Source organism: Microcaecilia unicolor, chromosome 3 (assembly GCF_901765095.1).
Source record: "Microcaecilia unicolor chromosome 3, aMicUni1.1, whole genome shotgun sequence".
NCBI lineage: Eukaryota > Metazoa > Chordata > Amphibia > Gymnophiona > Siphonopidae > Microcaecilia > Microcaecilia unicolor.
In genome coordinates, this window is record NC_044033.1 from 248,977,785 (window position 1) to 248,991,081 (window position 13,297).

Here is a 13,297-nt window from a genome sequence, read left to right on the forward strand (position 1 = left end):
CAACACCTTCCAGATATACCACTACCCACAGGTCAAGGAAAATTTAATTTTCATCACCCTATCTAACCCACCCCTACACAAGCTGCCATCACTAGAGGGATTGTTAATATGAAGATTTTGGAGAAGAGCTTTAGTGCTGAGTTCCTGGCTACGACAGTGAATCTCCACAGACCTTTTACCATAACATGCAAATATTTTTTTTTAAATCTATCTGTCTATAAACCCTTGAATTCAATTAACATCAAAGGACCAATACCGTGTCAGCTGCAAAAGAGAAAGAAGGAACCTACTTTTCATTATAAAATGGCATAAGAGACATAACAAACAAATACAGTTCAGGCACAAACATTTACACCAGTACCAGGGCACCAATATTTCACAAGTACATACAGAGATTCCAGTATTCTATAAATTTATGTATGTATTTATTTGTTACATTTGTATCCTACATTTTCCCACCTATTTGCAGGCTCAATGTGGCTTACATAGTACCATAAAGGTGTTTTGCAATTCCGATATGAACAAATATGGTAATGTTGTGGTAGAATAAGGTTCGTGTGTACAGACACATTAGGGAATAGTAGAGAGGAAGAGAATCTTAGAGAGGAAGAGTTATTATCCAGCTTATTTTCGAAAGAGAAAGACGCCCATATTTCGAACCAAATCGGGAGATAAGTGTCTTTCTCCCGTGGGTGCCAAAATCGGTATAATCGAAAGCCGATTTTGGGCGGCTTCAACTGCAATCTGTCACGGAAACAACCAAAGTTGACGGGGGCGTGTTGGAGGTGTGGTGAAAGCGGGACTGGGGCATGGTTATCAGCCGAGGAGAGATGGGCGTCCTCGGCCAATAATCGAGAAAGAAAGACGTTTTTTAGCACAAATTTGGGTCACTTTTTTTGGACCCTGTTTTTTCATGAACAAGTCCCCAAAAAGTGGCCCAACTGCCCAGATGACCACCGGAGGGAATCGGGGATGACCTCCCCAGACTCCCCCAGTGGTCACCTACCCCTTCCCACCAAAAAGAACCCACTTCAAAAACCTTTTTTCCCAGCTTCTATGCCAGCCTCAAATGCCATAACCACCTCCATGACAGCAGAATGTGTTCTATCCTGTGACAGCCTTTCCCTGGTTCTGATGTGGCTCTTGGGTGAGTGTGACACCTTTTCTGTTATGTGCACTGCAGAGTCACATCAGCAATGCATTGTGGTGGCTGTAGGGTATTGGACTCCGTGATTCCACTAGCTTGTGTTAAATGCTCATGATGTTGGTAGGTGGTAGGCTCTACTCCTATGGTGCTTTTCCCTCTGTTTACTGGGTCAGAGTGTGCCCTGTTTTGTTTCCGGTAGTCCATGAGGTAGTGGCCATTTTTGTAAGCCAGTTTTAGATCCCTTTCATGTGTTAGCCACGTTACAGAACCTAGTTCTTACCTTGAATGTTGCTAAAAGAGGGCATTGTACAGCATTCTGCCAGCTCTGACCTACTGCTCATCTCAGTACCAGGGAGACTCGTTTCCAGTGGGGCACAACCTCTGATCTGCAATTAACTGTGAGTAAACGTGCTTATTCCAATAAAGGACGTTTTCGGAGCGATTAGTCTTCAGGTGTCAACTGGTGTGCCAAGGTTATGCAGCAGCAACAAGTCCTAGAGGCCTGCGTGTATGCAGGTCCCTGGAGCACTTTTAGTGGGTACTGCAGTGCACTTCAGGCAGGCGGACCCAGGCCCATCCCCCTCCCAACTGTAAATGGTAAATGGGAGCCCTCCAAAACCCACTGTACCCACATGTAGGTGCCCCCTTTACCCCTAAGAGCTATGGTAGTGTTGTACATTTGTGGGTAGTGGGTTTTGGGGGAGGGGGGTTGGGGGTTGGGGGCTCTGCACCCATGGTAAGGGAGCTATGCATGTGGGAGCAGTTTCTGAAGTCCACTGCACTGACCTCTAGGGTGTCCAGTTGGTGTCCTGGCATGTCAGGGGGGCCAGTGTACTACGAATCCTGGCCCCTCCCATGACCAAATGGCTTGGATTAGGACGTTTGTGAGCTGGACGTTTTTAGTTTCCATTATCGCTAAAAAAAACAAACGTCCAGCTCACAAACAACTAAATCAACGGCACATTTGGTCCGTACAAACTGTATTTTCGAACCGAAAGATGGACGCCCATTTTTTTCAAAAATACGGTCTGGTCCGCCCCTTCACGTACCCGTTTTCGGAAATAGTCGCCCATGGAGATGGGCATTCGCATTCGATTATGCCCCTCTATATGTCCATTACGAGCTTTGGTTTCGTTGTGTTGCAGGGTATAGGCATTTAAATTGGGTCAGTAGGGTATGCCTTTTTGAACAGGTTAGTTTTTAATGATTTCCGGAAGTTTAGGTGATCATAAGTTGTTTTCACAGCTTTTGGTAATGCATTCCATAGTTGTGTGCTTATGTAGGAAAAGCTGGATACATAGTTTGATTTGTATTTGAGTCCTTTGCAGCTTGGGAGGTGGAGATTTAGGTATGTTCGTGTTGATCCTCTTGTGTTTCTGGTTGGTAGGTCTATGAGGTCTGTCATGTATCCCGGGGCTTTGCCGTAGATAATTTCATGAACCAGGGTGCAGATTTTGAAAGTAATACTTTCTTTGATTGGGAGCCAGTGCAGTTTTTCTTGGAGGAGTTTGGTGCTTTTGAATCGTGTTTTTCCAAATATAAGCCTGGCTGCTGTGTTTTGAGCAGTCTGAAGTTTCTTTATAATTTGTTCTTTGCATCTCGCATATATTCCGTTGCAGTAGTCTACATGGCTTAGTACTACTGATTGTATCAAATTGAGAAATGTTTCCCTCGGGAAGAATGGTTTCACATGTTTGAGTTTCCACATTGAGTGGAACATTTTCTCTGATGTAGATTTCACTTGGTTCTCTAGTGTGAGGTTACGGTCGAACACCGAGAATTTTCTGGCTGTCTGAGATAGGGAGGGTATAATCTGGGGTGTTATGCTCATACTTGTGTGTTCCACTCATATTGTACCTGAATTTGACTCTTGTGTGCTATTTGGCTTTTTATAAGAGGTCGTTTATATTTAAATGAGTAAAATACCCCAAAATATGCATCCCATTTATAACATTACCCTTGCAAAGGGCAATTCTGTAAAGGGGAGCTTATCGGAAGTCTATTCTAGAAAAGAAAAGCATGTGCTAATAGATTGATAGAGTTTCTTTTCTAGAATAGGCTTTCACTACACATATGCACAAGGCAGCCTATATTCAGACCTATTTAACATCCACCTTGGTCAGTTAAATAGCATTTAGCTGGATAACTTCTAATATTCAATGGGAGATAAGCTGTTATCTTCGCTGAATATTCGCGGTTAGCGTATAGCGGCTAATTAACTATATTGCACAGTGTAGCTGGCTATCCACAAATATTCAAGTGCTGGTCGGCTAAGTTTAGCAGCCAAATCGGACCTCCTAAATAGCAGTCCTATCTTTGGTCGCTATAAATTTAACTGGCCAGCGCACGCCCAACGCATGTCAATTCTGAGTTAGCACCTGGGCAGTAATTTCGTTTTTGACGCACATCCGATATGCACGTCAGAATTTTTTTTTTTTTTCTGGTGCATGAGCTGCAATCGGCATTCTGACGCACGTTGACCGTTACCGCCTGGTTAACGCATGACACTTTACCACTTAGTCAATGGCTGGTGGTAAGGTGTCAGACCCAAAATGGACGCATGCCAATTTTCATTTTGCTGCACGTCCATTTTCGCCCCCCCCCCCCAAAAAAAGCATTTTTTACAGGTGCGCTGAAAAATGATCCAAAACCCCCGCCTACTTAGTAAAAGGACCCCTTAGCCGGTTAAGTTTGAGCCAGCCAAAAACACCTGGATATTTAATGCTGATCACCGGAAAGAGCCTGGCGTTGAATATCCAGGGTCAGCACCTATTGCGGCATTTATGTGGGATGCCTCCCGTGGTCTGCATATTGGGTCCAAGCAGTTCAGCCAGCCATAGATCTGGTGTAAATGCTCATTCCAAGATTCTGAAAATATGTGCGTAATTTTTGCAATCTATAAGTCATGCATGTAAATATGCAATCCACTCATACTCCATCCAAACTCAACCCACATGAATGCCTACCTGCAAACTATGTACTATCAAAGCCTACGGCCTGTGTGATTGAAACTGTTTTCTCACCATGACAAAGATGGTGATATGTTCGTTAATTTTTCAGAACAGATCAGCTATACCTCACAGAATCTGTTTATGAGCAACGCTGTTCAGTTTCCTTATTTCTACCGGACTGTCCCCAACGCGTTGCATCTCTGCGTTGGGATAGGCAAGCTGCTGAAGCATTTTGGCTGGCACTGGGTCGGTATCGTCGCATCTGATGACGACCGCAGTGAGAGAGCTGTCCAGATCCTGAGGAAAGAGATTGAACGGAACGGCGGCTGCATCGCGTTCTACGTAACCTTCCCTCACCACAGCAGAATCCCAGAGATGCAATTAGAGAAAATTGAAAGAGCAATTAATGAATCGTCTACCGTGAACATTCTCTACTTTAATGAAAACTTTGCATATCGTATGCAGGATGTAATGAGGTATTACTTTCTGCTGACACCTGGCAAGGTTTTCATCACCATAGCTGAGATGGTGATAGACACAAAAGTTCTCCTGCAATTTTCTATGAAGAACAACACCTTGATATTCACAACGCATAGGAGAGAGATGCCAAACTTTGTAAAATTTATCCATGAGATCAACCCTATCTGGATGCCAACTGACTTCAAAGCTTTGGATTGGTGGAGGAACCTGTGTGACAGCAGATGCCCAAAGAACATCAGAAGAGACTGCGTCCCTCCAGATATGTTCAGTCTCAGCTCTCACTGTCAAACCACACACTTTGCGGGCAGCTATAGCGTATACAATGCTGTCTATGCCGTTGCACACGCTTTGCATGACATGATCATGTCTGGCTCAGGAAATGACACAACATGGAGCAGAGAAAATTGGGATTTTTTGGATTATTTGCCATGGAAGGTAACGTTATCATTTTGTTAGATGAATTCTATATTCAAAAGAAAAAGATTGCTACAGTTTGGCAGAATGTGAAAGGGAAGCTTTCACAAGAGGAGGAAGGGTGCTGTGGAGACTGTATGGAGGAGGAAATATTTTGTCACTCAATGAATAGTTAAGCTCTGGAACTCTTTGCCGGAGGATGTGGTAACGGCGGTTAGAGTATGTAGGTTTAAAAAAGGTTTGGACAAATTCCTGGAGGAAAAGTGTACAGTCTGCTATTAAGACAGACATGGGAAGCAACTGATTGCCCTGGGATTTGTTGCATGGAATGTTGCTACTCCTTAGGGTTCCATAATCTTGCTATTCATTATGATTCCAGAATCTTGTTACTCTTTTTGGTTCTGGAATGTTGCTACTCTTTGAGATTCTTCATGGAATCTTGCTATTTGTTATGATTCTGGAATCTTGCTACTCTTTGGGGTTTTGGAATGTTGCCAAGATTTGGGTTTCTGCCAGGTACTTGTGACCTGGCTTGGCCTCTGTTTGGAAAACAGGATACTGGTCTGACCCAGTATGGCTACTCTTATGTTCTTAAGTGTCATTGAATATAAGAGGTTAGCCATGACCAGTTGACTGTGTATTGCCTCTCAATACTAGTGGTACCTGAGTAACATCTGGTGGCTCTCCCAGACCATAAGTACATAAGTGTTGCCATACTGGGAAAGACTGAAGGTCCATCAAGCCCAGTATCCTGTTTCCAACAGTGGCCAATCCAGGTTACAAGTACCTGACAAGATCCCAAAACAGTACAATACATTTTATGCTGCTTATCCTAGAAATAAGTGGTGGATTTTCCCAAGTCCATTTTAATAATGGTCTGTGGACTTTTCTTTTAGGAAGCTATCCAAACCTTTTTTAAACTCCGCTAAGCTAACCGCTTTTACCACATTCTCTGGCAATGAATTCCAGAGTTTAATTACATGTTGAGTGAAGGAATATTTTCTCTGATTCATTTTAAATTTACTACTTTTTAGCTTCAATGCATGCCCCCTAGTCCTATTATTTTTGGAAAGAGTAAACAAGCGATTCACATCTACCCATTCTACTCCACTCATTATTTTATAAACATCTATCATATCTCCCCTCAGCCGTCTTTTCTCCATGCTGAAGAGCCCTAACCACTTTAGCCTTTCCTCATAGGGAAGCTGTCCCATCCCCTTTATCATTTTCATCGCCCTTCTTTGTACCTTTTCTAATTCCACTGTATCTTTTTTGAGATGCAGTGACCAGAATTGTATGCTGGTAAAGAAAACATTGACCGTTTCCAGCTGAATATTTTTGTGACTTTCTGCATAATGACAAAAAACACGTAATTATATATAGAAGGGAAAATTTTCAACAAAATATGATTGCATGGGCAAAGTATTGTTTCACCACCTTAAATAGCTTGAAATGTGCTCTACCTGTAATTATAAGGAAAATGCTTGAAATTATCCGTGTAACCTGGTACTATTGAAAATGTATACCTCACTCCTTAGCTCCATCGTTATCTGAGAAACCTCCACTTTGAGAACGGTCTGAGGGAAGAGATGTACATGGATGAGAATGGAGATCTCGCTATTGGATACGATATTACGAACTTGTTCTTTCTGCCTGATGGGACGTGGAAATACAAAATTGTTGGATGTTATAACCCTCACGCTCCTCCAGGACAGGATTTTACCATTGATGAGAAGGCCATCGTGTGGGAAAGTTCGTTCACCCAGGTTAGATTTAAGGGGTCCTTTTACTAAGGCACACTGAATAATGGCTTGCAATCGTGTAGGCGCGGGTTTGGGGCGTGCGCCGATCCATTTTTTTGCGCACCTGTTTCCTTTTTTTTTTGCCGAAAATGGATGCGTGGCAAAATGAAAATTGCCGCACGTCCATTTTGGGTCTGAGACCTTACCGCCAGCTATTGACCTAGCGGTAAAGCCTCACGCCAAATGCCACTTGACGCACGTCCGTTACCTGCGCCCAAAAATAAAAATATTTTTCAGACGCGCGTATCAGAAGCACACCAAAAATGAAATTACTCCAACAGCCATGCAGTGGTCGGGTGGTAACTCCATTTTGGTGCAAGTTGAGCACGCGTGGAGGGGCATAATCGAACGAGAACACCCATCTCCATGGGCATCTATGTCCAAGAACGGGTACGTGAAGGGGCGGGACAGACCGTATTTTTGAAAAAAATGGGCGTCCATCTTTTTTTCGATAATACGGTTTCTGCCGGGCAAATGCATCGGATTTGTGCGGATTAGAGCTGGGCAGTATTGTTTTTCAGCGATAATGGAAACCAAAGGCGCCCAGCTCAAAAACAAACAACTCCAAGGCATTGGGTCGTGGGAGGGGCCAGGATTCATAGTGCACTGGTCCCTCTCACATGCCAGGACACCAACCGGGCACCCTTCCAAGTCTATTGCTCCCTTCCTTTGGGTGCTGAGCCCCTCAAATCCCCCCCAAAACCCACTGCCCACAACTCTACACCATTACCATAGCCCTTATGGCTGAAGGGGGGCACCTACATGTGGGTACAGTAGGTTTTGGGGGCAGTTTGGAGGGCTCCCATTTACCACCACAAATGTAACAGGTAGGGGGGGGGGGGCCTGGGTCTACCTGTCTGAAGTCCACTGCACCCACTAACAACTGCTCCAGGGATCTGCATACTGCTGTGATGAAGCTGGGTATGACATTTGAGGCTGACATATAGGCTGGCAAACAAAGTTTTTAAAGTTCTTTTTTTTTGGTGGGAGGGGGTTAGTGACCACAGGGGGAGTCCGGGGAGGTCATCCCTGATTCCCTCCGGTGATCATCTGGGCAGTTGGGGCACTTTTTTGGGACTTGTTCGTGAAAAAAAGGGTCCATAAAAAGTGCCTTTTTTTTCGATTATCGGCCGAACCTGGCCATCTCTCCTCGGCCGATAACCACACCCCAGTCCCGCCTTCATCATGCCTCTGGCACGCCCCGTCAACTTTGTTCGTTCCTGCGACAGAGTGCAGTTGAAGATGCCCAAAATCGGCTTTCGATTATACCGATTTGGGTGCCTTTGCGAGATGGGCGCCCATCTCCTGATTTGGGTCGAAATATGGGCGCCCATCACTTTCGAAAATAAGGCTGATAGACACTTACGCAGCTTAGTAAAAGAGCTCCTAGTTCATATTAGAGCATGACGGGAGGTGCTGATCCAAGCAGGTATCATGAATCTCGCCAGATGTTGTTCAGATCTAGTTGGCAAACAGTTAGCAGGTTAGAACTTAATATTCATGTTTGCTGGCTATCTTTCCATAGCGTAAAGGTGTCCCTAGGAAAGCAAAAATAGACAGTGATAATTATCTTCTCCATAAGGAAATATTTTCAGCCGATCCGATTAAGCTGCGGTAAGGTAGCTCACTCCTTTGAGGAGAGTTGGATGGCAGGTTCCCTAGGATGTCAAGGCACATAACCCTACTTTTTTATCTTAGTTTGTAATTTTAATGTACGCATGGTTAAATGACACTCGAGCCTGTGCTATTTCTGTGACTTCTGTTTTATATTACTAGTCTTTTTACCACCTCCCCAAATTAGTACTCACCAGCTACCTGCAATTTAGACAAATAAAAGACTAGGAAGGCCACGCGTATGAGAAAAGCAATTCTAAAGTTACAATTACAAATGCTAGTTTCTCATGTGGAGAGCAGGGGACACAAACATGTGGTCTGCCACTGCCTCTCCAACGTAATGCTCTGGTTCAATTGTTTATATACCTTTTGTGTTAAGCAATGCTTCACATTACTTCAGCACTTATCTTCCTCAGAGATCATTCTGTTCTCACCATCTATTTTCCCTTAAGTTGCTAAATCACATTCTTCTGTCCATCCGGACATCGTACTTAACGTAGAATGCTCTTGTAATGTACTCATCATGTATGACTTCGTCAGAATATCTCCCAAATTTTTCCTTCTTCAGTATGCAAACTTATGGCCGTTGATATTATACTGGATGGTACTGTAATACTTGCCAATGTTTCAATATAATTTTGCAAATAACAAAAGCTTGAGTCAAATAGGGAAAAACACATACTGCCAAATTCTGTTCACTCCTTGGTTGACATTGTAACAACCATTCCTGATGTCCATATAAGGCTATGTTACTGGGATAACCTCGTTACTTGAATTTTAAATTCATTATTTATTTATTTATTTGATACATTTGTATCCCACATTTTCCCACCTATTTGCAGGCTCAATGTGGCTTACATAGTACCTTAGTGGTGATCGCCAGTTTCGGTAGAACAAATACAAGGTGATACAGTAGTAAAGTAAAAGTTCATGTGTGACAGACACATTGGGGAATCATAAGGAGGAGGTTAAGTTATGTCCAGTATGAGCTTTTGTTTCGTTATGTTGCAGGGTTCTGGCATTTAAGTTGGATCATTAGGGTATGCCTTTTTGAACAGGTTGGTTTTCAGTAATTTCCGGAAGCTTAAGTGGTCATATGTTGTTTTCACGGCGGTCGGTAATGCGTTCCATAATTGTGTGCTTATATAGGAGAAGCTGGATGCATAGGTTGATTTGTATCTGAGACCTTTGCAGCTTGGGTGGTGGAGATTTAGGTATGTTCATGCAGTTCTTGTTGTGTTTCTGGTTGGTAGGTCTATAAGGGCTGTCATGTAACTCGGGGCCTCGCCGTATATAATTTTATGGACCAGGGTGCAGATTTTAAATGCAATACGTTCTTTGATTGGAAGCCAATGCAGTTTTTCTCGAAGGGGTTTGGCGCTTTTGAATCTCGGTTTTCCGAATATAAGCCTGGCTGCTGTGTTTTGAGCAGTTTGGAGTTTCTTTATGATTTGTTCTTTGCATCCCGCATAGATTCCGTTGCAATAGTCTAGTTGGCTTAGTACCATAGATTGTACTAATTTGCGAAATATTTCTCTCGGGAAGAAACGTTTCACTCGTTTGAGTTTCCACATTGAGTGGAACATTTTCTTTGTTGTTGATTTCACTTGATTCTCTAGTGTTAGGTTTCAGTCGATTATTACTCCGAGAATTTTTAGATTATCTGAGATAGGTAGAGTATGGTCTGGGGTGGCTATATTGGTGGGTTTGTTCGTGTTGTATTGGGAAGAAAGGATGAGACAATGTATTTTTTCTGTGTTAAGTTTGAATTGACTGTTGTACGCAGGCTCCTCAATCTCAGAAATTGTTCATTTAGGAATATCCCATATTACATGTCTGGGAGAGAACTGTGCTAATGTAGAAAAGAATTGTGGTCAATGTCTTTTCTAAAAATGGAGATTTTAAAATGTTCAGCTTGATATGTAATCTGAATATACAAAAAATGTACAGAATGCTGATTAATGTCTGCCATAAATTTGATATTAGAATCACAAAGGAAATATCTGGTGATCAGAAAAGAAACACTTCATTTTAGAAACAACCATCCAGTGTCATATCACGTTAAAAAACTTATTTTCTCAATCCACAGACACCCCCACAGTCCAGATGCAGCCCGAGTTGCCATCCTGGTTACAGGAAATTAATCAGGGAAGGAGAGCCCGTCTGCTGCTACGACTGTATCCCCTGCGCAGAAGGAGAGGTCTCCAACCAAACCGGTGGGTGATATCATGGAACACCTGGGGTAAACGTAGATGCAGGTAATTCATTGTGGTTCTTGTTCATTAAAATAAGGCAGAGGAGCAAATCTCCAGCAACTATGATTGATTATTCCACAAGCTGACCCCCTACTGTTAGTACTGTGAGACTACACCTATGGGTCACAGTGGCCATTTTGAATCCGGTCCAGCAACAGAGAAGAGTCTGGGGATTGCTCCTACCCTACCATTAACTCACCAGAGATATATCCAGTAAGTGCTAGGGTATCAAGGTAGGTGACAGAAGGATTGGGGATCTCATGAATTGAGTGGGAGTGGGTCAGAAATGAGATGCGGGGGGCGGGGGCAATGGTTGTATTTTTATGCAGTGGGCCATGGTAACTGCTTCCTGGTAACACAGGTACACATGCCCACTGAGTCTATATCAGGGCACCTAGGGGTCCTTTTACAAAGGCATGCTGAAAAATGGCTTGCGGTAGTATAGGTGCGGGTTTTGGGCATGTGCGCCAATCCATTTTTCAGTGCGCCTGTAAAGAAAAGCCTTTTTAAAATTTTTGCCAAAAATGGACATGCGGCAAAATGAAAATTGTCGCGTGTCCATTTTGAGTCTGAGACCTTACTGCCAGCCATTGACCTAGCAGTAAAGACTCATGCTGTAACTGGGCGGTACTGACCGTCTCGCGTCCGTTATGTGCACCCGAAAATAAAAAATATTTTTCAGATGCGCGTATCAGATGCACACCAAAAATGAAAATACTGCAAGAGCCACACAGTAGTCGGGCAGTAACTCCATTTTGGCATGCATTGGCCGTGCATAGACGCTTACGCGGTTTACTAAAAGGACCCCCTAATTTATACACTGATTGCACATAGAAGTTACATAGGTAATTGTACAATTGCATGCATAAATGTTAGATTAGAGCCCAGTGGTATTTCATAATCAAAGTGTGCAAATCACTTAGCACATCGGTGCAAGAGGATGTTCATAGGGGTGGTCCACGAGCAGGGTGTGCACTTGCATGCATAACTTCCAGAATCCTCTCACGGTACATACATAAATGGAACCTGTAATAAACCAGGTGTAAGGTTGATGCCAACTTATGCTAGTATTCAACAATGGAATCTTATAGAGTTGGCAATCATCGCTCAGCATTGGCACGCTTGGCTGGAGGCACCCAGTTATACAGTTGCTCCCATGATACTTGCTATTAAATGCAGCCAGGTTTTTTGCAGCCATGAGAACTAGCGTGTGGTAAAAAAAAATACCTTGTACTAACTCAATGTGCAGTCCACACTTGTTCTTGGTCCACGCAGTTTGCATGTGAATTAGCGTGCTCGTTCGTGGCTGGCTGATAACAGTTACAGAGGTCATGCTCTTTTTTGCAGTAACTTTTCAGTGCACTTTAGTAAACAGGCCCATGGTATTAGTGAGATAGTGAGACAATAATTTTTCTTTTCAGATATGGACATCTGTACAATATGTCCAGAGGACCAATGGCCCAATCAGAAGAGAGATGCCTGTGTCCCAAAAATGAAGATCTTCCTGTCTTTTGAAGAGCCTCTAGGGATAGCTTTAACGTCCATCAGCATTTTCTTCTTTCTGATCACCACGGTCATCCTGGGAATCTTTATTTATCACCGAGACACTCCCATCGTGAGAGCCAACAACCGAGACCTCAGTTACGTTCTCCTTATCTCACTCATGCTCTGCTTCCTCTGCTCATTGGTATTCATCGGCCTTCCTATGGACATGACCTGCATTCTCCGACAGACTGCCTTTGGGATCACTTTCTCCATCGCTCTCTCCTCTATACTGGCAAAAACTATTACTGTGGTCTTGGCCTTTCATGCCACCAAACCTGGAAGCAAGCTCCAGAAATGGATGGGTTCCAGGATCTCGGTTTCTCTAGTCCTTTCCTGTTCCCTTATTCAAACTTTTCTGTGTCTCGCCTGGTTGTTCACTGCTCCCCCATTCTCATATCTTAATATGAGATCAGAAATTGGAACAATACTAATTGAATGTAATGAAGGGTCAATAGTTGCATTTTACTGTGTTCTGGGTTACCTGGGATTTCTGGCTGGCATCAGCTTCATCGTAGCTTTCCTAGCAAGAAATCTCCCCGACACTTTCAACGAGGCCAAGTACATCACCTTCAGCACACTGGTGTTCTGCAGCGTCTGGATCTCCTTCATCCCAACGTATCTGAGCACCAAGGGCAAGTACATGGTGGCAGTGGAGATATTTGCTATTCTGGCCTCTAGCGGTGGACTCCTGGGCTGTATGTTTATCCCCAAGTGCTACATTATTCTGTTCAAACCAGAAAAGAACAGCAGGAAATACCTAACAAAACAGTAATAAATTAAGACTTAATCCAGGCGCCCTTTTACTAAGCCTTCCTACGTGTGTCAATTTTGAACTATGATCTGGTTACCGCGTGGCCAGGGCGGTAATTTCATTTTTTACGTGATTCTGCTACGTGCGCCGGAAAACTATCTGGCAAGTGGCGCTAACCGAGCGGTAATTGGCATTGTACGTGTGCTGTCGATTACTGCCCGGTTAACACAGGAGACCTTACCGCTAAGTCAGTGGGTGGCAGTAAGGTCTCAGGCCCAAAATGGACACATGGCGATTTTTATTTTGCTGCACGTCCATTTACGGCCAAAAAAATAAGG

At 43.5% G+C, this 13,297-nt stretch overlaps 1 protein-coding gene across 1 annotated transcript; it reads left to right on the plus strand.

Annotated features, from left to right (window-relative positions):
- The first annotated feature begins 4,188 nt into the window (after window positions 1-4,188).
- LOC115464586 (vomeronasal type-2 receptor 26-like) lies at window positions 4,189-12,980 on the plus strand. The gene is made up of 5 exons (XM_030194949.1): window positions 4,189-5,013; window positions 6,531-6,748; window positions 9,322-9,342; window positions 10,515-10,624; window positions 12,085-12,980. Exons 1-5 carry the CDS (start codon window positions 4,189-4,191, stop codon window positions 12,978-12,980), a joined length of 2,070 nt encoding a protein of 689 aa, XP_030050809.1.
- Window positions 12,981-13,297: the final 317 nt, after the last annotated feature.